At 49.6% G+C, this 25681-nt stretch overlaps 1 protein-coding gene across 1 annotated transcript in view; it reads left to right on the forward strand.

Annotated features, from left to right (window-relative positions):
- Positions 1-443: 443 nt before the first annotated feature.
- Positions 444-25681, forward strand: part of OTULINL (OTU deubiquitinase with linear linkage specificity like) — a 28566-nt gene continuing 3328 nt past the window's right edge. Inside the window, exons 1-6 of the mRNA XM_065905252.1 lie at positions 444-678; positions 21072-21231; positions 21320-21351; positions 21452-21543; positions 22761-22910; positions 24976-25104. Of these exons, the coding sequence (XP_065761324.1) occupies positions 621-678; positions 21072-21231; positions 21320-21351; positions 21452-21543; positions 22761-22910; positions 24976-25104 (621 nt within the window). The 5' untranslated portion in view covers positions 444-620. The remainder of the gene's footprint in view (positions 679-21071; positions 21232-21319; positions 21352-21451; positions 21544-22760; positions 22911-24975; positions 25105-25681) is intronic.

A 25681-nucleotide genomic window follows, 5' to 3' on the forward strand; every position in this document is an offset into this window, starting at 1 on the left:
ACTGAGTCAGGGGAAATAAAGATCAGAAAAAACAGCCCAATCTAGTGAGTCAGGCCCCGGGTCGACAGCTGGATTCCAGTCTCGTCCTCCCATCGCCGTGACAGATTAGCCAGGGAAAAGAATCCTGCAACCTTGCCACTGAGGTAACCCTCTCTCCTACATCATCCCACTCAGCAGGCTTCTTTCCTGCCCACTCAATGGGCCTCCAATATAAAACGCCAGGGAGGTCGAGGATCCCTCCAGGTGGCACGGCTAGGATAGTTCCTGACACCAGGGTCTGCATCCCAGCAGTAGCTGCCCGCTTCGCAGCAGAGCACGCAGCCGCTGACAGCCGCTCCGACTGGGGAATCCAGAAAGGCGCGGAGGCCCCGCCCACTCCCCAGACCCCGCCCACTTGTCCCGCCCCCTGTCGCTGCGCGGCCTCCCATTGGCGCTCCGGCGCGTCCGTCGAACCCCCCGGGGCGCCCGGAGGCCGGAGCGCAGACCGCGTTCCCCGCCCCGCGCCTCCAGCGCCCACCAGCCAGCCGCCTGGGAGCGAGCCGCGGGCGCCGGCCGCCGGCCGCCGCGTCGGTCAGACCCAGCGGGCGAGGCTCCGCGCCCGTCGGCAGCGCGCGGCTGGCATGGCGGCGCGGAAGAGCCCCGCGCAGGAGCGGGAGCGGCCTCGCGACCACGCCTCAGGTGGGCCCCGGCCCGCGGAGCGGGCAGCCGGGGACGCGCTCTCCTTGTCGGCGCAGCCTTTGGCGTCGGGGGGCCCGGGACCGGCGGTCCGAGGGGTGGGGAGTCCGGGGTAGTGGGGAGGGGAACCGGCTGCAGCGCTGGGGCGGCCGTCCGGGGGCGCATCTCTGTCGGGAGCTGCGCCCCCGCCCCCGCCCCGGCGGGCAGGGCTGGTGCGGGTCTCGAGGCGGCGAGCGACCCGCTGAGGCGGCGCTGCCAGGTTCCCGGACAGAGAGCGCGGGCTCTGTCTGGGGTGCGGTGTGACGGGGTTTGTGGGGGGCGTCGCGGCGCTGACGAGCGACGGCGTCCCCTCTGAGATCTCTCTCTCTTTGGGTCGTTGTCGGAGGGAAGTGGACGGGTTTCGCGCTTTGCCGGCAGAGGATGTGGTCCACACCTTCGCGGCAGTTGAGACCCGATGAGCGAACGGAGAAAACTCCCGGTTTTTGAAACAAAACAAACATACCCCCAAAATGTCACCGGGGGCAGGAGCAGCAGCTGGATATGGCCCCAGGTCGCCAGGGTCTCCGCCCTCCGCCGTCCCTCCTTTGAACCCCAAGTTTGAGGAAGGGGAGCTGCCTCTCAGCTTGGAGCACGTTCCCGTTTGCGTGTTTCCCTGAAAGCCACCCCAGGGGTGAGAACCCACCCACCGGTGCATTTGGGGAGAGCGCGCGCCTGTTGCAGCGTCGATGGGAAATTGTTAGGACAGTTTCTTAACTGGGGGTCCTTGGTCTGGGCAGGAACTTTTCATTCACACAGCAGATTGATGGGTGTGGTGAGAAAACAGTAGGGTCCTCAGTTAGGACAGGAGTTTTAGACATCATTCCGCGCAGGACCGTGTGCCTAGACGTCTACCACTCGGGATTTCTGGGTCCTGGTCCCTAAAAACGAAGCACACGGCTAAGCTGATCCATCAAGTCCCCCCCAGTCTAGAATTCTGGTGACTGACGAACCTCCCACTCCCAAAAGTTTGGAGAAAGATCTCATTTTTCAACCTTTCTGCACCTTGGATTGTTATAGAATTAGCCAAATACTTTCTGCGGGTGTATTCATCTGAACTTTTTATTATGTGATTTTTCTTCCCTTCTCCGTGGCTTATTTTGGCAGAGAGCAGAGATGGAAGTGGAGGTAGGGGTACAGCTGGAAAAAGCTAGCTGGGGAGGCGGAAAGATGTCTTACTCTGGGCCTAATGGAGTTGCCAGGAATTTTCCCTGCCAACGCACCAAGTTCAGGGTGTGCCAGCGCTATGAGCGCAAAGAGAATTCTTTCCTCAGCCCCAGCCCATGGAGACTGCAGCCCGTGTGTCAGTGGAAGAGTGTGATTCAAAGATCAGGTTATGGAAAACTTTCTCCAAAACATAACCTCCATGGACTTAAGAGCATAGTTTGCCTTCTTTGCTGGTCATGTTTGGGGTTGGGGAGTTGAGGAACTGGGGGGGGATGGACAAAGTTTTAAAACCAGTTGCCAAAGCTAGGGTGGAGACAGGTTTTTTTGTTTTTGATTTTTTTACCTACCCTTAAGACTTTTGGTAAGAGACCAAGATTCACTTTTGCGATAATAGTGAATGTTAATAAATATTATTTGACAGTAATGAAACAGGCAACAACGGAAGAAAACCCACTGAACAGACAGGGGTGGAAGGAGTTTTTTGGTAGCCGTTTTTAACTATTTCTTTTTAAGTATTTGGATACTGAGAATCATGAACTAAACATGCGCAGTATTATGGGAAAGACACTGTCAGCAGCAGAATATTAGGCCAGGAAGAGGCCCCATCGGTCATTTACAGGAGAAGATGGGAAGAAACAGGGAATCGCGACTAAGCTCACCAGTCCCAGCGTTTCCCTGGCGGCTCTGGCATTTGAGGAGGGGCTGTGTGCCCACCACTCCTTGGGGCTCCTCTAGCTTCTGGCCACCCTGCGAGGTATTTAACTTCCTATTGGTTCGGGCACTGCTGGGGTTTCTGACCGAGGCCCATCTCCATTTGTTTAGTACAAAGAATCGGGGATAAATGAATTTTCAACTGTGTTCTCAGGAGCCACAGGGCTCCCTGTGGTCCCTGGGGGTTGACCTGGGGGACACAAACATTTGGTGTGGGATGGAGGGAGCCCCAAAAGCCAAGTCCCCTCACTCCAGCTCCATATAAACAACCTGTGTTTCTTTTCTTGTTTTATATGCTGCTCTGGTTAATATTTTGTTTGGGGAAAAGAGTCCAGTGCTAAACAAAGAGTTTAGAGATAATGGTAATGGCTAATGTGTTTGAGTGCTACTTGTGTCTTTATTATGTATGAAGGGCCTAGAACCATGCTTGGCTCTAATAAGCTCTCAAAGGTTAGCTGCTATTCTTACAGTGATCATTATACTAGAAGGTAGTTGTTATTTTTATTCCCATTTTATGAAACTGTGTCCTGCACAAACTTGTAGATGCCCCCACTTTCCCATTTAACTAACTTTCCTGTTAATTAAAATGTGTATTCCTCAATATCATGGATTCCTTTATTCCAGAACCATTCAGGGGTGACCTACTTTATGTTTGAAGCAGGTGTTTTCTGACCTGCCCTACGCTGCCTCCGGCCTTGTCCCTGGGGTCATCACAGGTACCACCTGGGGCAGGCAGGTGAGTTTACCTGCAGAGCGTCTCTATGTTTCAGGCGAGAGGGCAAATCAGAAGAGCTGGCGACCCGACAGCAGGTGGAGGCTGAGGGTGGTAGGGGAGCTGAGAGCCGGCAGCTTGTCCCACTGCCCATGCCTCCAAGGCCTTTGCTTTCAGGAGCAGAACCACACACAGGGGACCCTGGGAGGGACCGTGGTGGCCGGGAGCAGAGGAGTAATTGGCTCCCGTGCTCTGTGTGCTGTTTGGAACGTTGAAGAGAAAGGTTTCCCTTCCTTAAAAAAACAGTTTGAAAGCTGAGGAAAAGGAAAACAAACACTGCAATTGAAAACACATGCCCACACCAGAAGCCCATAGCAGAATGCTTCAAATTTTGCAAGTAGTCCACAGTTGCTATTTATGTCGGCCTGTTTGTGTCCCACTTTTATTCTTCTGCTCTTCCCTGTGTGTGTGTGTGTGTGTTAGTCACTCAGTCGTGTCTGACTCTCTGTGACCCCGCCAGGCTCCTCTGTCCATGGAATTCTCCAAACAGGAATACTGGAGTGGGTTGCCATTTCCTTCTCCAATGCGAATTTTAGCAGTAGTAGTTTAGTCGCTAAGTTGTGTCTGACTCTTGCGGCCCACAGACTGTAGCCTGTCAGGTTCTGCTGCATGGGATTCTCCAGGCAAGAATACTGGAGTGGGTTGCCATTTCCTTCTTCATCTGTGTCTGTGAGATGGACTAAATACCAAATAAAATGTAAACTGTGGTACCATGTGTCTTAGCTGAGTAGAAACTCTTCATTGGCACAACTACTTAATTTGAAAGTGACGTTTTTTTCCCTGGCTCCCGTGAGTGGGTGCGTTCAGTCTCCAGCCCCCAGGCTGTCCCTGCCACAGTAACAGCGGGTATGTGCTGGACTTGGAGACACTGCTCATGGAGAGTGTTATGTAATCTTTACAACCACCACCCTGTGACGCCCAGGATGGTCACGGAATTTCCTCAGAGTTTCCAGCTAGTAAGTGGTGGCCAGGATTCAAACGGGGCAGCCTGGCCCCTCCCACACCAGATTCTGAACCATCCGCCTGCTTCTGTCTCCTGAAACGGTCGGACTGATACCTGGGGACACTCTGGTTTCCGAGGCTTGTTGTTGTTGCTCTGTTGCTAAGTCATGTCCAACTCTTTGTGACCCCATGGGCTGCAGCATGCCAGGCTTCCTGGTCCTTCACTGTCTCCCGGAGTTTGCTCAAACTCATGTCCATTGAGTCAGTGATGCCATCCAGCCATCTCATCCTCTGTTGTCCCCTTCTCCTCCTGCCCTCAATCTTTCCCAGTATCAAGGTCTTTTCAGATGAGTCAGTTCTTCCCATCAGGTGGCCAAAGTGTTGCAGTTTCAACTTCAGCATCCGTCCTTCCAATGAATATTCAGGACTGACTTCCTTTAGGATGAACTAGTTGGATCTCCTTGCTGTCCAAGGAACTCTCAAGAGTCTTCTCCAACGCCATAGTTTGAAAGCATCAATTCTTTGGCACTCAGCCTTCTTTATGGTCCAAGTCTTACATCTGAAAAACCGTAGCTTCCAAGGTTACCTCATCACACTTAAGCTGTTCTAAAGTAAAGTTGGGTTATCATTTTCTTACCATTGTTGTTGTTTAAGGGAACTCACAGTTCTGTGTACGGAAGAAGATTATGAAAATGTCACCATTATCGAGCTAAAACTTCCTACACGTGTGTTTCTTTATACACAGCTTTGAAGTCTCTACCTTTTAAAGGAGTTAATGGACTGGTGTGTTTGACCTTTCTCTCCTGTCCCCTTGAATCCTCTGGTAAATGTTCAGTTACTTAGGACAATCTGTTCTCAAAACAGAGGCTGTATATACATTTATTGATTTGTAATTAATTTAATAGAAAAACATTTAAATGTCACTTTACCTTAAGTCAATAGGGAACAATTTTTGTGTATGTACTCATTTTTCCAGTGACCTTGTATATGAGTCACACTCTATTTTTCTACTTTTTCATTTAATCGAGCCAGAATAGACAGGTGCCGTCATGTTTAAAATAAGAGGATAATAAAATGTTTATGTTCATTTCTAGAAGACTGAGGACCATTGTCTGTTAGTACTGTTGCTGGGATTCCCAGGTAATAAACAACAGTCCCAGAAACTGTAGCACGTAAAATGCTACGCTTAATAAATCTCTGAATTAAGAATTTAACAGTAAGTCTTATTGTTGACTTAGCCAGGTGACTCTGACTTTGAGCATATGTGGAATTGTTAGATGCATAGTCATTTAAAACACCTTATTAGCTCTTTCTGCTTACCCTGTTACTGATTTTTTTTTTTTTTTTTTGACCTGGGTCATTTTTTTAAACGTCTTTATTGAATTTGTTACAAGATTGCTTCCGTTTTACGTTTCAGTTTTTTGGTGGTGAGGCATATGGGATTCTAGCTCCCTGACCAGGAATCCAACCTGCACCCTCTGCGTTGGCAAAGTCTTAACCACTGGCCGTCTGGGAAATCCCCTTGTTACTTATTTTTTTTTTTTTTTTATTGACTATTAGTTAGGGTTAGTCTTCCTGCAGGCTTCCCAGGTGGCACTAGTGGTAAAGAATCCTCCTGCCAATGCAGCAGACGTAAGAGACACGGGTTTGATCTCTGAGTCAGGAAGATCCCTGGGGAAAGGGCATGGCAACTCATTCTAGTACTCTCGCCTGGAGAATCCCATAGACAGAGGAGCCTGGTGGACTGCAGTCCATGGGGTCGCAAAGAGTGGAACACAACTGAAGTGACTTAGCACGCATGCACAGTCTTCCAGCAGATGGAGAAATAACATAATTGGAAGTCAGTTTCTCAGGAGAGTCCTCTCAATTCAGAGAAGCAGAATCCCAGCCCCTCCCCCAAGCACCAGTAGCCGCCTGGATACCTGCGTTTGGCCTCCTGGGTGGGGTTTCGGTGCCTGCAGCTCCCAGAGCCATCAGGAGCCTTCCCAGCCCAGCCTGGCCCTGGCCTGCAGGGCTCGGGCACCCCGGGTGGACTCTATGCCTTGGGCCCCACCTCAAAGGTCAAGGTGGACGTCAGATGTCAAGCCCAGGCGGCTGGAAGGGACCCAGCACACTGGGGGTCTCAGTCTCGGGCCCATCAAACAGGCTGTCCTGGAGGCGCTGCCCTGATTGCAGGGGGTGAGGGGGGGTGGGGGGCAAGAGCCCCACCCACTTTTGTAAATCTTGTGAACTGTGAATCAAATACAGCTGTCTTCTCTTAAAAGGAAGCGAGCCACGCGTCCTGCATCCTGCCTTCTCGTGTGCCCCTTACGGTGGCCCTCCACCCCTGTTCCCACCACGCCTCGTGGGCAGAGGCCGGGTCCCCAGGGGCTCAGGAGGGGCGGTGGGAGGGGACACAGGCTGTGAACCATGTGTAAACCTGCCTCCAAGCCAGGGCAGAGAGGGTTCCCCGGAGCGTTCGATCGCTCAGGTTGAAGAGAAGTGAACTGAACTTCTTCCCAGTCTTAGAGAAACACCAGGCGCACTGTGGGTATATTTTCTGACCTGTGATTGGTTGTTGAGTCACCAAGTTGTGTCCGACCGACTCTTGGGACCCCATGGACTTGGAGCCCACCGGGCTCCTCCTCCATGCAGGATCTTTAGTTACGGCGGGCGAGGTCGTTCAGGGGCAGCATTCAAACCCTCCCTTGCAGTGCGTGAGGTCTATTTCCCCAACCAGCGCTCAAACCCGGGCCCCCTGCCTCGGGAGCGAGGAGGCTCAGCCACTGGACTGCCAGGGAGGGGGTCCCAGGAGGGCCTCCGCTGCGCTGTGAGAGCTCTGAAGGGCCAGGAGACCTGGGTGCTCTCTGTCCTCCAGCTTGGCTGCCAGGACAGGTGAGGCGGGGGCAGTGGGAGAGATGGCCAGGGCAGCGTGTTGAGGAGCGTCAGTCAGCATCCAGATGTGGGGGCTGCTGGCGCTGGTGTCATTCTACTTGCTACTTAACCGGTGAACTGGGAGTTCGGTTCATAGCTAAGGCTGCCTGGCATCTTGAAATGCAAATATAGCCAATGGAATTATTTGTATAAATGTGGCATGCCTCAGTTTTTGCACCTGAAGCCCTGGGAGACTCGGCTGTATTGATTCCTTCCTCTGAAATTTGAAGTAGAGAGAAAAATCACTCGACCTGAGAATGAGTTTATTAGATGGGTTCTCTCTGTGGTGTGGCCCTCTGTGTTGTTCTGTAAGCATTGGTTAAACCCCCATTGGGGTGCTCAGCTGACTGTCATGACAAGGACTAGTACAGACACCGCTTGTACACCTACCTAGTACTGCCATGCTCCTCGGGCTTTGATATTCCAGCGTCTTCTCCCACACAGACCTCACTGATGCATTCACAGTTTGGGGCCCGTAACATGTGCAGCTACAGACCCAGGCTCCTCAAGCTTCCTCTTTTGTTTCTTGGTATCTTTGAGAAACTGGTCACCTCCATGGAGGCCTTTGTGGGAAAGGCTGTGCTCTCAGGTCAGCGTGTGATAGGCCTGCAGACCTCGGCAGGGGTGTCTCGGGGCGGAGTGTATGCTGGCATTTGTCAAGGGCTCATGTGTCTTCTGTCCACGCTCAGGGCATTTTGCCTGTGGTGCAAGTTTTGAGTAATGTTTTGAGTCTGGTTTGTTTTTTTTTAAATAGTGAAAACTTTTATATTTGGAATTAGCCAGCTGGACTGAGTTTGGATGATCCAGCCTTGTTGGCAATATCCAAAGCGTCACAGTCAGGAGCCAGTCGAACCCAGGCTTTCTTCTGTCCATCAGGCCTGATCCGGGTTTTGACCTTAGCCACGTCAGTGTCGCAGCCTGTTGAACTGGGTGCTTGTTGGCCCTGACATCCACAGTGAACACCTGTGCTGTTGTCTTCTGCTTTTTTGACAGCTGACTCGGTGGTGAAGAGGGAATTTGCTGATGGCCTAGTGGTCAAGTTTGTTTCTCCTGGGAGTGCTCTCTCGAGGATATTTGGGCTGCCTCCTGAGCCGCAGTGTTCTGGGCCGCCAGAAGGCGGATGACCTCCAGGTCTTCTTTATCTTGTGGCTGTGGGCACCTCTCAACAGGCTTTCTTGGCCTCAAAGCCTTTGTTTTGGTTTCGGCTTTGGGAGAGGCAGGGACTGCCTTCTTCACCCTCAGTGCCACCCTTCATGAATAAAAAAGAAAGCTCAAGTCTAGTTTAACTTCAGTTGTCTCACAGCTTCTTAAAATCTCATGCCTTGTGCCGTCACGTGACAGTTCTGCCAGCAAAACTCTGAAACATGTTAACATGGAGAGGCCTTTGGAGGATGACGGGAAATGGCGGTAACTGGCCTGGCCTCCTTGGGTCTGTAGGGGCGGGAGCTGAGTTCCAGCTTCCTCGGCCGGCCGTCTAGGACCAGACCCAGAGTCAAGTTCCTCACTCCCTGGGGCCTGCGCATTCCTCTGTCTTGACACCATCCCACTAGGTGACGCTTCTCACCTCACTTCCTGCTTTATATTTACAAGAGGGTAATTAAGGGAAGGGAGAACAGGCTGGTGGCTCACCATTTCTGGCATGCGTGTTACAAGTCAGAAGGGATGGGCAAGATACAGTTAGGATCAGGTATGGTGGGAAAACAGAGCAACCCCGAATGAGTGAATCAAGTTTATTTCTCTCATGGCAGAGTTTAGAGGTGGCTCCCCAGAGCTAGAAGGGCCTCCATGGTGTCAGAGGCTGAGGCTCCTTCCACTTTGTTTCCACCCTGCATGGCTTTTACACCTACAGCTCCTCCTTAATCCAACATGGCTGCTGAATGTCATTCATCACACCTACATTCCAGCTGGTAGGGAGGAAGAAGGGCTGGGAGTACGTACCCCTCTTTACATGGCTAGACCCACACATAGGGAGGGTGGAATGTAGTCTTTATTCTGAGGAGCTGCATATCCAGCCGAAGTCAAGATTCTGTTTCTGTGGAAGAAGAGACAACAGTTCTGGGGTTGGCTGGCAGTCTGTCCTGGAGACACACAGACTGGATTCTGACTCCACTGATTCATTTTATTTATTAGACAAATATTTATGAACTGTCTACTGTGTTTCTAGGGACCAAGAAAGCAGAGTGAAAACAGAAACAATCCCAGTCCTTAAGACATGTACCTACACAGGGAGACAGAGCCTCATCAAACACAAACACAGTTGTGTAAACTGTGATGAGTGCCGTGAAGGAAGAGGACACCGCGTGCTGGGAGCGAGTGGGGCTGGGATGGGGTCGGAGAAGCTTGGCCCCGGGAAGTGACCTCTGAGCTGAGAGCTGGAGAGTGAGTAGAGTGAAGAGCATCCCAGACAGGGACGAATGCATCCCAACGGTGGGCACAGAGGCAGGGGTGAGTGCTGATGGAGATGCTGAGGGCAGCCAGTCATCTTGGAGCAAAGAGCTTTGAAGAGGCGAGAGAGCAGGGAGGAATCAGGGTCAGACCCAGCAGGCCCGGGGGCGGGGAGAGCACCCACCCCGGCTTACCTGGGACCATGGGTGTCCTCGGACGAGGAACTCTCAGCACTAAAACTGGGGAGGTCCCAGGCAAGTCAGGAGGAGTGGGTCACCCTCCCTGGAGGTCACATTAATATACAGTTAGGCTCCTTTATTATTAATTACAGCAAAGTTCCTCTTTTGGTTGGCATAGCTCCCAGCCTTGGAAAGACAGTCACTGACTGGTGGAAGTAGCCCCTCGCCTTGGCCAAAGGGGAAGAGGCATACAGCCCAGGGGGCGCTTAAACTTGTTGGATGACGTGACCCGTGAGGCTCTTCTATCTGTGCAGTTTCACCTGAGGGTAGTTTTGGAGATTAACTGGCAGATGATGATATATTTGAACTAACAGAAATAGGCAAGGATGGAGGAAGCCCCGACTTCAGAGCAGTGTGTCTCAGCACCAGTGATGCATGGGAATCATCTGGGATTTTTTTTAAAAAGGCGCTGGGACCCCGGCCAATAAATCAGATTCTCCACAGGTAAGGCCAGGGCCAGGGTGATTCCCTGCTCCGTGGCAGCACCTCTGAGGCTTCGGTGAACACGTGATTTGCTGGGAATATTGTAGATCACAGATTCTACCTCCGTGGGACCCGAGGATTGCATTTCTGAATGCCCAGGTGATAAGGATGTTGCTGGTCAATAGACTTTGTGGTGGTGTTCATTTGCAAAGTCATGTCCAACTCTTTGTGACCCCATGGACTGCAGCACGCCAGCCTCCCCTCCTGTCCTTCACCAACTCCTAGAGCTTGCTCAAACTCATGTCCATTGAGTCAGTGATCCCATCCAACCATGTCATCCTCTGCCATCCCCTTCTCCTCCTGCTGTCAATCTTTCCCAGCATCAGGGTCTTTTCCAATGAGTTGGCTCTTTGCATCACGTGACCAAAGTATTAGAGCCACAGCATCAGTCCTTCCAATGAGTATTCAGGGTTGATTTCCTTTAGAGTTGACTGGTTTGATCTTGCACTCCAAGGGACTCTCAAGAGTCTTCTCCAACACCACAGTTCAAAAGCATCAATTCTTTGGCACTCAGCCTTCTTTATGGTCCAACTCTCACATCCGTACATGACTACTGGAAAAACCATAGCTTTAACTACGTGGACTTTTGTTGGCAAAGACTTTGAGTACGATGCTTTGTAATGTTTGACGTTTGTTCTGAAGCCTCTGCTTTCTTTTTAGGAGAGCAGACCTGAAGGACCACGTTAAGGTAGAAGGGTCCTTGAGAGGTGAGAGGAGGAGGACAGGGAGGGCCCCGCCGTGGGCTCCCATTACTCGTGGGCCCAGCCTGACTTCTCAATAGGTTCAGGCGGTGCTTGGGGTCACGTGTGAGGCTGGTTCCTGGTTCCAGGAGAACCAGCTCTCGGAGACCTCTGGCTGGGATGGTGCAATAAGCGATGCCTCACTGCCTTCTCACTTGTTTAGAGGCCTTTCCAGCTGACCCCACTGGCTGCCAGGATGTGGGTCTTTCCTACAGCTAAGAAAAGCCCAAAAGATTTTTAAAAAAAGACACGTCCATTGTGGGGAAAAAAAAATCAAACCAACAAAAAACACACACCACCAACTTCAGACTGGAAATGGTGTTGAAGAAGGGAAGCCAATTAGAAGGATTAGTAATCATTAGTGACAGAGGCCAGATGATTCTGAGGAATGTAATAATCACTGCGGGGTGAAAGTGGCTTGTCTCAGAGTGTCCCGTTAGTTCTCCCTGGGTCATGTGTTCATGAATGATCTGTGCTGGGGTGTGGAAGACAAACTTGATCTTTAAAGGTCTAAGAGTTGAGAGGGGGACAGAGCATCACAGAAGCTGAGTGGGAGCAGTGAGCTGAGTCCAGTGATGTGAAGTTTCGTGGGGATGCGTGCCAGCTGCTGGGGCTCGGAGAGCTTGCCCTGTGATGTGGATAAACCCTTGCTTCCCTCCCCAGGTTCTGAACTTACCAAAAGGTGGACATGGGAGTCAGGGATTTTTTTTTTTTTTTAACATCAGCTGGATAGTAAAATCCTGTGTCTTAGGTGGTGTGGCCAGATGGGCTTGCTGGCAGTGCCTGAGGTGTGCTGACCCCTCAGAGGTCAGGCCTCTCTCCCAGAGAGATGGCCTCCCCCCGGGCCCCTCTCTGCAGGCAGGCAGTAGTGGGTTGAGCTGAGCAGAGGGTCTTAACACCTGCTGTCAGATAAGTCTCCCGTCTTCAAGAAAGAGCAAGGGGAGAGGAGCGGAGGCCAGTACCAGACCTCCAGGAAAATTCTTCCACCTGGAGGTTTGGGGACAGGGGGGACGAGAGCGCCTCCCGCCTCATCCCCTTGAGCAGATGGGGAGCAGCAGGTCTCAAGGGCTTCGGGTCGATGGTAGGCTGACTACTAATACAGTCACAGGCTGCAATAATACGAATGGATCATTGAGACTGAGTCTGGTCAACCACAGCCCAAGGGCCACTCACTTTTTCTGTGGCCTGCAACCTATGAAAGGTCTTTACATTTTTTTTAATAGTTAGGGGGGAAAAAAATAGAAGAGGAATTCCTTTTCCTGACATGTGAAACTTACATGAAATTCACATTTCAGCATCCCTAGGAAAGTTTTCTTGGGACACCGCCCCTCTGTGTATTGTCTGATGACTGCTTCCACTCCTCTGGTGGCCCATCTGAGCGGGTGGGACGGAGGCCAGATGGCTGGCAGTGCCTGGAAGCTTCCCTCTTCGGCCCTGCACGGAAAGCTTGCTGACTCTGCTGGAGAGTGAGTGGTCACGTGGTCGATGGCTCCCCTGCCTGCGTCACACCCAGGACAGTGTGTTCCTGCCCACGGTCACACTTTAAGTTGGGGGGGTCCCCAGAAGGATCACAGGGATGGGGAAGAGGCCTCCCTCCCACCCGCCACCCTGCACCAAACCATGTCCAGTGAGGCCTGGTAGGGAGACCTGGGGTATCTGAGCTAGAAGAGGACAAGGCACTGTGGGAACGACAGCTGCCTTCAGAGTTCGTGCTCGTTAACTGTTTTGAATTCTTGGAAGAGAAGTACTCAGGGAAGGCAGTTGTGTAGTTAATTCAAGGGGCACTGACCTTGAGTCAGAGCACTCGGGTTCAAGTTCAGGCTTCTGCTTGCTTTCTCCGGGCTTCAAAGATGAAGCGCGCGTGTGCACCAGTGGCCAGATCCACAGTGAATTAAGGCTCAGCTTTCACCTCAGAGGGGCTTTCTGGCCCGTAGGGGACACAGTCATGAATACACTGAACCAGAACCCACCTGCAATGTGGACGTTGGCGGGAGGGTGGGGTCAGGGGGTACTGGGGGAGGGATTCATCCTGCCGAGGGGCTGGTGTGACTTGAGCCTCAGAGAACAAGTAGGATTCCAGCCCCTCCAGCCCAGAGCATCCTGTGTCCCTGTGAAATGGTCACTTGAGAGGCTGTTGTGTGGAAGGGGACTTGGACGTGTTCCTCGTGACCCCAAGCAGTGATGATGCACGTGGTGGTGACAGGTCTGGTCATGCCAGCCTCTTGCTTCCAACCCAGCAGGGGGCTTTCCTTGCTCTTCAGCGTCAGCATCTCCCAAGGGGATGTAGCCTTGCTGGTCTCCCCTCAATTTCCCGTCCAGGCTCTGGGTCCCAGCCCCGCCTCACGTCCTCAGGAGAGCCTCCCCCAACCGGGTCAGATCCCTGTGTTACCCCCACCAGCGTCCTCTGCACGGCCTTGGTCGTGCTCCAGACACTCGAGGATGGTCTATCCAGGTGTGAATGGATGAAGGAACGTCCAGTCTTTCCAGTTCACTGTGGTAGCATCGGTACCCAGCCCGCAGAGCAGCATCATCTGTAGTCGTAGAATAATGATAGATCTGATCGATGGAGAAACACCCCAGAAAAGGAAATGGACTCCCATCAGTTCCCACCCCCAGAGGCGGGGAGACACTGATGGTGACCACGTGGAGGGGCTCAGCCGACAGCTTACGCAGATTCACGGCCTGTGTGTTGTGAGCACGCTCGAGGCTTCCTGTGTCTGATTACCACCCTCCCGCATCACTGTTGGTCTCCACTGTTGGGGAGACTCTTGTGGATGACTCATCTGAGGTTCTGCAGCTAGAAAATGGCAGAATAAAGACTGGGTCCTAGGCTTATTCCGCCAGCCTGCCGTCTCCACTGGGGCCGGGCCAGGGAGCCTGCCTGGAGTTCTGGGATCCCTGGAGCCTAGCCCACCTACTGCTTCTGTGTTTTTGCAGTTGAGTAGGTTTTAAGCCCCCTCCACAAGGTTAGAAAATTCAAGTGATAGGTGGCATTGAACACGCCTAATGATGCACCCAGTATATGAGGATACTGATCTATGATGGTATTAAAAATGTGGTTCGGTCCTCTCAGCGTTGGCAAAGAGCGTTTCCTGCTGCATTTGCTGAACTCTGGGTTGGCAGGAAGGAGCCTGGGGTGGACGTGCCCAGTCCTGGGGGATGTGGACTGTGCACCTAGCTTGAAGTCAGTTGTCTGACAGTCCTGTGACTCACTGGTCACGACTTTCAAGATAAAAAGCTTGCTCGTTGGCGGTTCTCTTCCTCAGTGATACTGATCTTGTCGTCGTTGGTTATAGAACTTTACTAAGTGGAAGACTTGTTTCTTAAGCAGGATTAATACCTGAAACCCAAAAGTGTAGGAAGTCTTTGAACCTCACCATTTCGAAGATTTGTGAAGAGGATATTTGTTCTATCTCCCCCATAACTGACACAGAAACAACCAAATAACCTGTGGTTTTGCATGAGCCTGAGGCTGTGCTGGTTGTTAGAAACCCAGGCTGTCCCTCCACTGTGCTGATGTTCTGAACACCTCCAGCGGTGCCCCGGGATCCAGACTATTCAGAAACCTCGATGACCTAACAGGATTTGTTCTGTGTGTTTATCGTTCTGTTTCCACATTGCTTCACTTATTTCTTTGGACGAACAAACCACATTTTGTTTTATGTCTCAGAACTCAGTTCTGAGAAAGGTGACCCACCGGGGCAGACAGCATGAGGACTCTGTTATTCTGAGTCCTCGAGGGGCCCTGACACCAGGACGTGTAACTTGGGGGCCTGGACAAGCTGGCAAGTAGCCTTTCCCAGCATCAGGGCATCGTGCCACCAGACCCTGAACTCCCTGGAGCCAGAGACCGTGTCTTTTCACTTCACTGCCTGCCAGTCCAGCTCCCAGCCCAGGGTGGGAAGTAGAATAACCAAGGGGTGACGGGGGCTTCCAGGGCCCCTCCCTGTCCACTGAACCACGTGGCCGCAGTTGACTCCTCTCTGCGGCACCCCACCCCTCCACTCCCTGCTGCAGCGAGCCTGCAGGGGTGTCCTGGGGCGGGGGGCCTTTCCCATCCCCTCTCCCTGGTTGCTTCCTAACCTGTCAGTCTCTCTTGGCCAGTCTCCTGCTAATTAACCAGAATATGGCCTTGAAGCTGATAGAAATAGCTGTTGTATTTTTCAAGTTTAAAAGTATTTTTGACCTTGAAGTTTCAGGGCTTTTAAAAATTGTTTTGTATTGGGGTATCAGTTCAGTTCAGTCGCTCAGTTGTGTCTGACTCTTTGCAACCCATATGGACAGCAGCACGCGAGGCCTCCCTGTCCATCACCAACTCCCGGAGCTTGCTCAAACTCATGTCCATCGAGTCGGTGATGCCATCCAACCATCTCATCCTCTGTCATCCCCTTCTCCTCCTGCCTTCAGTCTTTCCCAGCATCAGGGTCTTTTCCAATGAATCAGTTCTTTGCATCAGGTGGCCAAAGTATTGGAACTTCAGCTTCAGCATCAGTCTTTCCAATGAATATTCAGGACTGACTTCCTTTAGGATGGACTGGTTGGATCTCCTCGCAGTCCAAGGGACTCTCAAGAGTCTTCTCCAAAACCACAGTTCCAAAAGCATCAATTCTTTGGTGCTCAGCTTTCTTTGTGGTTCAACTCTCACATCCATAGATGACTACTGGAAAAATCATAGCTTTGACTAGACGGACGTTTGTCAGCAAAATAATGGCTCTGCTTTTTAATATGCTGTCTAGGTTTGTCATAGCTTTTCTTCCAAGGAGCAAGTGTCTTTTAATTTCATGGCTGCAGTCACCATCTGCAGTGATTTTGGAGCCCAAGAAAATAAAATCTGCTACTGTTTCCTTTTTTTCCCTTCTATTTGCCATGAAGTGATGGGACTGGGTGCCATGATCTTTGTTTTCTGAATGTTGAGTTTTAAGCCAGCTTTTTCACTCTCCTCTTTCACTTTTGTCAAGAGGCTCTTTGGTTCCTCCCGGTGTTCTGGGTTAATTGGAGTATAGCCAATTAACAGTGTCGTGGTAGTTTCAAGTGAGTAGCCACGGGACTCAGCCACACACACACATGTGTCTGTTCTCCCCCGAACTCTCTTCCCATCCAGGCTGCCACATCACATTGAGCCGAGTTCCATGCGCTGATGTTGTTCGGCCGCTCAGTCGTTGTCTGACTCTTTGCTCCCTCACAGACTGCAGCACCCAGGCTCCCCTCTCCTTTCTGTCTCCTGGAGTTTGCTCAGATTCGTGTCCATTGAGTTGATGATGCCATCCAAGGAGCAGAGTTCTGTTTGCTCTAAGGCAGGACTTGGAAGTTTTTAACAAGGTGATCTTACCATGTGATCTGTCTCAGACATCTAAGTTGAACTGCCTTTTCTGTCTTGTAGCTCAGGCCTAGCTTCTGCCCCCCAGGCCCGCTCTGTAGCCCTTGATCTGCCTCTGCTTCAGGAGCAGAGGCACTCTGCTCAGGGGGCAGAGGAGCTGAGGGTGTGGGGAGTGATGCTCCGGGTGACCTGGTGGGAGTGGACGGGGTGGAGGACTGGGGGGCCGGCTCAGCCCCGGGGCACCACCGCAGGTAGGAGGCCAGCCAGACCCTGGGGGTCTCCAGGAGAGTGACCCTGAACGTCAGGGCAAAAGTGCTATCAGTGTCATCACTCAAGCTTCCGGCTCTTCTGTGTCTTTTTAAGTTTTGTTTTCAGGTTTGTTTTTTTCTTTTTGGTTTCCTGTTTGAATTATTTCAGTTTTGGTACATTTTAGTGAACGGAAAAAAAAAAAATTCTAACTAGAATTTTACCACAGGGGAAAAAGCAGGAGCTTTTAATTTTTTCAGTCTCAGTCAGTGGTCTCGTCGGTCACAGGTGGGATGCCAGTGTCAAGATGGCCACACTCTGGGCTGCAGGAGGCTCTGGTGTCGTCACAAGGAGATCGCAGCTCCCTGGGTGTTCCTTCCGGGCGTGTGGGTGTGGGTGTGACTGTGTGTGTGGTGGTGGGGGATGGGGTCTCTGCAGGTGGTAATGCTGGGGATGGGGTTGTGGGGAATGTGTGAGACCTACTTCACCCACTTTCCAGCATCACAGAAATGCCCCGTGCTTTATACATTACCTCATTTTCAGCCACCACCCAGGTGGTCCAGCCCAAAAGTCTTAAAAAGAAATCTCATTTTTATCTCCTGATGAGCCTTAAAAAGGATCAAATCCGTATTTCCTGGCAGCGCTTTTCTTCACTGCCAGAACCCCACCCCCACAGCCCAGTTCCCCTTGTTTCTGATCCTCTGTTGAATATGTTGAAAGACTGACTCCCTGATGGTGGAACTTCTTTTCCAGTTAGTCCAGGGGGCTCCCCCCAAGGCCAGCTCGTTTGGGAGGGTGCAGGGTAGTGGAGGGGAAGTGGGGCGGGCGGGTTCTGACTTCCGCCTGGCTGGCTGGCCCAGGGGGATCCCAGGAAGAGTCTGACTTAGAAGATCTTATCCCCTCTCAGCTGGTCTTGGGGAAATGAGATCTGACTCACAAGACCATCAAAGTTGTGATCATGATAGTCTTCTGCTTGGCACCTCACTTGTGGTGTTCTCCTCTGTATCTGTTGTTTGGAGTTGTAATCCTCTTACAGGTGAATTTTTTTTTTTTAATTTTTAAAGAGTCTAGATTCCATTTGCTGAGGCAGAACTGATTAGGGGTCCACTCAGCTCCGTCCTTCAGAGGTGGGTAGGGGAGTGATATGGCATGCAGCTTGACCTTGCCCAGGTTTGGACTCCAGCTTTGGGGGTATTTAATCTTTCTCACCCTCGAAGTGTCCTCAGGTGATAAAATAATAATGAGCACGGGCTGGGTACTTCCTGTGTGCCTGACCGAGAGCTCAGTATTTCCTTCAACTGTCCAGCGGCTTCAAGAGGGGGCTCCATGTTACCAGGGTAACGGTAACAGCGCTCCCTGCATCCTGGCACTGGGGGGTCCTGCCCTCCCTTGCTCCCTCCCGCCGTTAAGGAACAGACACTTGGGGGCGTGGAACCCCCCACCCCGTGTATGACAGGACCAGGGCAGGAGCGAATGAGACAATTCCTAGAAAACACTTGCCAAAGAGTCTGGCACAAAGCTCAGATTGTAGCTCTTTTAATTAATTAAAAATCATACTTTTTCCTACTAAAACACTGTGTTTCCTTTCCTTTGACTGAGAAGCCACACTCCTGATAATGTTTGCATGTGAAGTTGTCTGAACACCTCCTGTTGTCTCTGAGCTGCCGGCCTGAGTCCTGCTGGTACCCACAGCAGCGCCCATGGTCCACTCCCTGGCCCTTCATGGTCTGAGTTATTGACCAACACCTGTGGGTACCCTGGGCCGAGTGAATACAAGGACTTTAGGCTGCTGTTCCCATTTTTCCTGAAAAGGGACTGTTTAGCCCTCCCATGATTTTTCTGATAAGTTGATCAGATCGTCCTTTCTCCAAGTTTGGAGGTGGGGTTTAATTTTGAGGTTTAGGGCAGGAGGCTAGGGAAGTCCATGTGTGTATGTGTGGGTGTGGGTATGAGGAGACCATAGTCTGTGGTGGGTCCCCATGGAGGCCCCGGCAGCTGCTGAGAGGGCTCAGGCTCAGGAGGAGCTCCCATTTCAGGGGTCTCAAATCAAACACCCCAAGGGGCTGGGCAGTACCTTTAAGAATGCAGTATGTTGGTTGGAAGCTGTGACCAATGAGAGCCGTGCCCCATGAAGGCCCCGGCCCAGGGCCTGCAAGCCCTTCATGTCCACGGAAAACCAGGATGACCCAGTGGGATGTAGGCAGATGCTCTTCAGGAGTCCCCAACCTCCAGGATATAATGTCTGAGGATCTGAGGTAGAGCTGATGTAATAACAGAAATACAGTGCACAGTAAATATACTGTGCTTGAGTCATCCCCAAACCCTCCCCCCCACCCCCCCCAGTCCATGGAAAAAAATTCTTCCATGAGACCTGGTGCCAAAAAGGTTGGGTACTGCTGCTCTAAAAGGCTCTTCATGGAAGAAGAAAGGTGACTGTGTTACTGTGAGAAAAGCATCACCATTCCTGGGCTTTAGGGAAACCGAGGCACGTGCATCTGGTGGGAGTGTTAACCGACAGTTTGCTTGGGGAGGCATTCTGGCAACATCTGTCACAGCTGGAAGTGTGCACACTTCTAGACCCAGAGTTCCCTCTTCTAGAAATTATCCTAAAAGACACCATGAGTCCACAGGACTGGTGGAGTGGAATGTTTGTAAGAGTGAAAAATGTGGAAACAATCCAAACGTTCATCAACAAGTCAGTGACTATGTGCACATATGATGATCTGTCTTTATACTGTGAGGTTATACCTCCTTTCAGAGGAATACCGTAGACTCCTTAGTAAAAATCTTACCTTATAGATTTAAATGCATTACACCTTACATTTTTAAACAATTCATTAAAATTTTTCATAAATGTCTGCTGCTGCTGCTGCTAAGTCCCTTCAGTCGTGTCCAGCTCTGCAACCCCATAGACGGCCGCCCACAAGGCTTCCCCATCCCTGGGATTCTCCAGGAAAGAACACTGGAGTGGGTTGCCATTTTCTTCTCCAGTGCATGAAAGTGAAAAGTGAAAGTGAAGTCGCTTAGTCGTGTCCGACTCTTAGAGACCCCATGGACTGCAGCCCACCAGCCTCCTCCGTCCATGGGATTTTCCAGGCAAGAGTACTGGAGTGGGGTGCCCTTGCCTTCTCCGTGTCATAAATGTCTAGGAAAGAGTAAATACATAATCAACAGCTAATCAATTGTTCTGAACAGATACGCACCTGCTCTTGAAAATGTATTTGTCCATAGTTTTGTAAGATGTTAGCCTGGGGGAAACATCTTAAAGGGTACGTGAGGTACCCTTTCTTTATTGAGAGTATATATATTTCCTTCTAGAGAATGTATATCAACTTTATTGCTTATGATTAAAATTGTAAATCCCAAATCCATGAGGCTTTGACTCCAGTTAATCATTGGACTTTTTTTCCTAAGGGAGGAAACTGTTTCACAATGAACCCCAGGAGGTTTGGCGACCATTCAAAAGTTCTCTTCCTCATTTGTGTTTCGGCATTTTCCATCTTCGAACATAATACAATTAGGGATCTGTTGCACATGGTAAAATATTGCAAGTTCCCAGTTTGAGCTCTCTGGACCAATGAATTATCCCTCTGGTCACCTGAGGAATCGTAGTGGACCCCATAAGCTGCACACCTAGGTCCACGCACGTCTCTTCTAAGTGGCCCCTTTTCTGGAAATGATGTCCCTCTCCGTGGCTGTAGTCTGAGCCTCGTCCTGTGCTCAGGTGATGCCCTGTGTCATGGCCCGTCATGACCGAGGGGTATCAGCGGGGGCGGTGGGGGGCGTGGTGGCACGTGGCCTGAGGTCCCCGGGGTTAGGGCTGGGTGCTGAGCAGACCCCCTTGATCATTCTTGGATTTAACAGATCTTCTACACAGGGTGAGCCGCACTGTGCTGATTCTTCACTAATTTCATTTCCTCTTTGTCCAGCAAGGTCAGTATTTTGACTCTCATTTTATAGTCAAGACAGTCTAGGGTAAAGGAAGTGAGGGATCCCACCGTCACACAGCTGAATAAGCAGGGGAAGACGGGTTTTATATTCAGCTCTGAGGGATTCTGAAACCCATGCTCTTTATGTTCCTTTTTCCTCTTGAATTTTGTAGGACAAACACATTCTTATGTATGACACTGATTATTCAGTATTTAGATTGAATTTTTAAATGCTCTAAAAATGTCTATCTAAATCAACGATGACCTTTTACAGGTATAATTATTCAGTGTATTTTCTTCCCCGTAAATAAAGCAGGCTTGTGTAATTGTACTTCATAATTTTTTTTATTGAAGTCTTGTTGATTTACAGTGTTAATTTCTGCTATACAGCAAAGTGACTCAGTTACACACATATGTACATTCTTTTCTGTATTCTTTCCATTATGGTTTATCCTAGGATGTTGAATATAGTTCCCTGTGCGCTACAGTATTATTACTGTTATTACATTTTTGTAGGAAATGACCAAGTTCATTCCTGGACACTAATCACCAGCCAAGCCTTAGATACCGCGTGGAGAGTGGTGAAGGGGTCGGTGACGTTGGCAGTTTCATTTCTGGCGGCCATCCTCTGCTACTTCAGAAGGCTGCAGCTGTATTTAGGGCACCGGCTGAAATGGTATGTGGCTCTGTCATCTTTAAATTTCAAAAATGCCCTTGCTGTTCAAAATAGAACTTTGATGTTATCATTTCCGTTTATCTTTTAGGTGGATTGGATATCTGCAGAGAAGATTCAAAAGTAAATATGTTCACATCTGTGTTTCCTTATTTTAAGAGAGGGTTCAAGAAGGGAAAAGGGAAGGGAAAATTCACCACTGTGTATTTTCGATTTGGTTCAGGGAACCTCAGCGTGGAGGCGGAAGTTGATTTACTCAGTTATTGTGCAAGAGAGTGGAAAGGAGAGACACCCCATGCCAAGCTGATGAGGAAGGTGTGTGTCTGTTTATTCAGGTCGTGGTGGATGGAGAATTTGTGTGTAAAAATCAGGAAACCCATATTCCACTGCTGCTGCTGCTGCTAAGTCGCTGCTGCTGCCAAGTCGCTGCAGTCATGTCTGACTCTGTGCGACCCCATAGATGGCAGCCCACCAGGCTCCTCTGTCCCTGGGATTCTCCAGGCAAGAACACTGGAGTGGGTTGCCATTTCCTTCTCCAATGCATGCATGCATGCTAAGTCGCTTCAGTCGTATCCGACTCTGTTCGACCCTATGGACAGCAGCCCACCAGGTTCCTCTGTCCACGGGATTCTCTAGGCAAGAATACTGGAGTGGGTTTCCATTTCCTTCTCCATGCATTCCACTGTGCTTTACCAAATATGGAGCCAGGAACAACTGTGGCTGCAGTTAAAAGCCAGACAGCCACTAGGCATCACCTTCAGGCCTTTCACCTAGCGCTGGGGCCTTCCAGGACTTGGGTAAATTAGGCCTGTTATTTCAGAACACTTGAGCATTGTACCCTTTTCAGCTCTCTCCTGGCCAGGGCTATTAAAAGCCCACCAGGGGGCTTCCCTGGTGGTCCAGTGGCTAAGACTCCCATCCTGGGTTCAATCTGAGGTCAGGGAACTAGATCCCATATGCCACAACTAAAGATCCCACATGCTGCAACTAAGAGCCGGCACAACCAAGTAAATAAAGATAAATTTTTAATCTGCACATGCTTTGGCGACTTCTGTCCTTGAAGGGATCAGGCACATTGACATAAAATATTTGGAGGATTTTTTTTAGACCAGACTTTCCATGAGACCAGTCTTGGTAAATATCCCCAGCTGTGTTGTCAACCTTGTCACTAGCAAAAGCAAAAAAAAGTCAAAAAGGAAAAAGAAGTAGTTTTCAATTACTCTTTAGCATGGGCTTAAAATTACATATAATAGTTTTCACTGCAGTCAAGTCGTAGCCATCCTCTCCCCACAATGACATTCCCTGACTCTTGGGCTTCCAGGAAGTTATCAACTAAAATAGCATCACATGAACTCTGTGCACACCAAAGTCACTTGAAAATTGCACGTGGTCGCATCCGTAACCCATACTGGTTCTGTTTCTGTTGTACACTTTATTTGGGAGTAGCACCTTGCTAAAGATGCCATGAATTAGCTTCCTTTAGTCTCTTGTCCAGTGGAATTAAGAACGGCTTTTCCCTCTGGTGCCAATAGGCTTACGAGGAGCTGTTTTGGCGGCGGCATATTAAATGTGTTCGACAAGTCAGGAGAGACAACTATGACGCCCTGAGGTCGGTGCTGTTTCAGATCTTCAGCCGGGGCCTCGCTTTCCCATCCTGGATGAAAGAAAAAGATATTGTGAAGGTACGTTAGGTCCTCACGCTAGAAGTTTGGCAAAAGTCATGCTGATGGGAACTGCAACACAGAGTCCGGGGTCTTCCGCGGGTGGTTTTGTATTGTACACACGGTGTCAGGAGATGGAAGGTCCTGTAGCTCAGTCCTCTGTCTCTCATGCCAGTTTGCAAAGAAATCATCTCAGATAGTCGTACTCAATTTTGTTTTTAATGCCAGCATCTTCTCTTGAGAAGGCGTCTGTCTGTTGTAAGTAAAGTGGTCCTTTAACCCCCTTTTCTGCTCTGGCTGTTTGAGCATTGACAAGCACAGTGTGTGAGCCCCATCCCAGAGATGCCCTCACATCCGTCTCTCAGCCCAGGCATCCACTGATACGTTTTCTGTTCCTTTAGTTTTGCCTTTTCCGGAATGTCAGAGAAATGGAATGATCCATTGTGTAGACTTTTGAATCTGCCCCTTTCACTTAGCATGATGCATCTGCAGATCATCTGTGTTGTTCCATGGATTTGTAGTTCGGTGCTTTTATTGTTGAGTGGTGTTCCTTCATGTGAATAGAAGACATCTTGTTTACCCATTCATGCACGAGATGAAGGATATGTGGAGTGCTTCCAGCCTGAATAAGGCTGTTACAAGTATTCCCATTCAGGATTTTGTATGAACTTATGTTTTCATTCCTTTTGGGTAAATACCTAGGAATGAGATTGCTGGGTCTCATGATAGGTTTTTTTTTAGCTTTATAAGAACCTGCCAAGTCTTTTCTTAAGTGACTCTGCCATTTTGCCTTCCCACCAATAACATGTGAGTTCCAATTCTGCTATATTCTCAGGTTTTTTTGTTTGCTTTTTAGCCCTTCTAATAAGGGTGCATTTGTATCACTGCTTTTGGTTTGCATTCCTCTAAGAGATAATGATTTTGGGCACCTTTTCAGGTGCTAATTTGCCCCCCACATTACCTCTGTGGAGAAGTCTCAGTTTAAATCCTTCACCCAACTTTGTAAATTGAGTTTTGAGGGTTCTTTATTATTCTGAATAAAAGTGCTTTATCAGATATGTCATTTGCAAAGATTTTTTCCTAGTCAGTGCCTTGTCTTTTTTTTTTTCATTTTCTTGACAGTGGCAGGCAATATATTCTTGATGAATAACCTTAATTTTTACTTGAATGTAATATGCCTGTCACATAAGTGTGAGCAAACTCTAGGAGATAGTGATGGACAGGGAGGTCTGGCGTGCTGCAGTCCATGGGGTCACAAACAGTCGGACGTGACTTAGCGACTAAACAACAACAATGATATGCCTAACCACAGATGCACATTTAAGGATGGAGAAGCAAAGAAATATAAAGTATATGCATATATATAACTCCACATGGTTTGTTTCCTTAACATCGTTTATTTAGAGTTGTTTTATTGGTAGCTTAGTTTAATGTAGCAGTTGTCAAGTGTATGCTGTGTGCCAGCCCTGTTGCTGAGGACAGAGAACATAGCCGAGGCCCTGGGCTCCACAAGCTCAGCGGGGTGGAAGATGGATCAGATGCCCACAATGGATCAGATTCTTATGCATTCCATGATCATATTTAATCCAACAAGAGTCCTGAAAAATGGATAAGATTGCCCTTCATTTACAGTGGAGGATGCGCTAAGAGGTAACACAGCTAGTGCTGGTTGAGTAACCTCTCAACAGACCAGTGAAGAGCTAGGTTTGAACCACAGAAAGCACCCTTCTGTAATCCATGTGCTCCCTGATGTGTTGGGCTGGCCAATTACGCTAATGCTGTTTGGTTAAACATAACTTCTAAGTGGATATACCTAGGAAGTCTGGAAAGTGTTTTATGTAAAAAGATTGTTTCTGTAGACATAGTGTTCATTCACGTTTTCATCTGTTGTGAAACTGTGAATCAAGAAGGTGATCCAAATCAATCCACAAATCTAAAAAGAGGCTATGTTTTACTTAACTGCCATTACAATCTTTTACACTGAAGACTTCTGAATGAGATAAGATTACCCGCCGTGCCATATTCCGAGCTCTGTGTCCGACACGCTGAGATACTGACCACTCTTGGCATCTACTTCCTTTTCAAGCTTCCTGAAAAACTGCTCTTTTCGCAAGGTTGTAATTGGATCCAGCAGTACAGTTTTGGTCCTGAGAAGTATACAGGTTCCAATGTGTTTGGAAAATTACGCAGATGTGTGGAATTACTGAAAACACAGGTGAGTATCCAGGGCAAAGGACGAGGAATAAGAGCGTGCATCCCACATGCAGCTGCTTGCCTCCCATGTCAGGCAAGTCGCTCTGTGTCCTATGAGAAGGAAGTGCAGGCAGAAACACTCATCTAATAACTGATCATTTCCTTTCCCACTCTTTGTTCTCCTCCCAAGTAATGATCGAGAGCTATGTTGTTCTACACGGTTGTTGGGCCAGTTTTGGCTAACTAGCCAGCCAACCTTAACGATCACATACTTTCGTTTTTCTAGAAAAATGTGGTGTGAGGTGCAGACAAGACACTGGGAGATGCCCTTTGGAATGCACCCTGTTAGTAACTCGGGGACAGCACAGATGTTATCATTTGACTAAAGAGTTTTTCCTGCTTTTTACTAGACACAGATTTTAGATGTTGAAATGAATCCTCCTTGGGAAATGCCATTTCAGTGCCACAGCTTTCTGATCGGTAAAACTAAAAAAATGAGTAGTCTCAACTCTGTACCGTTATTATGAGGATTTAATGAGCAAATACCCATAGATTGCTTTATACTCCACCCTGGCACACAGCTAGTAGTGAAGAATGCT

This window comes from Muntiacus reevesi, chromosome 14, assembly GCF_963930625.1.
Source record: "Muntiacus reevesi chromosome 14, mMunRee1.1, whole genome shotgun sequence".
In the NCBI taxonomy this organism is placed as follows: Eukaryota; Metazoa; Chordata; class Mammalia; order Artiodactyla; family Cervidae; genus Muntiacus; species Muntiacus reevesi.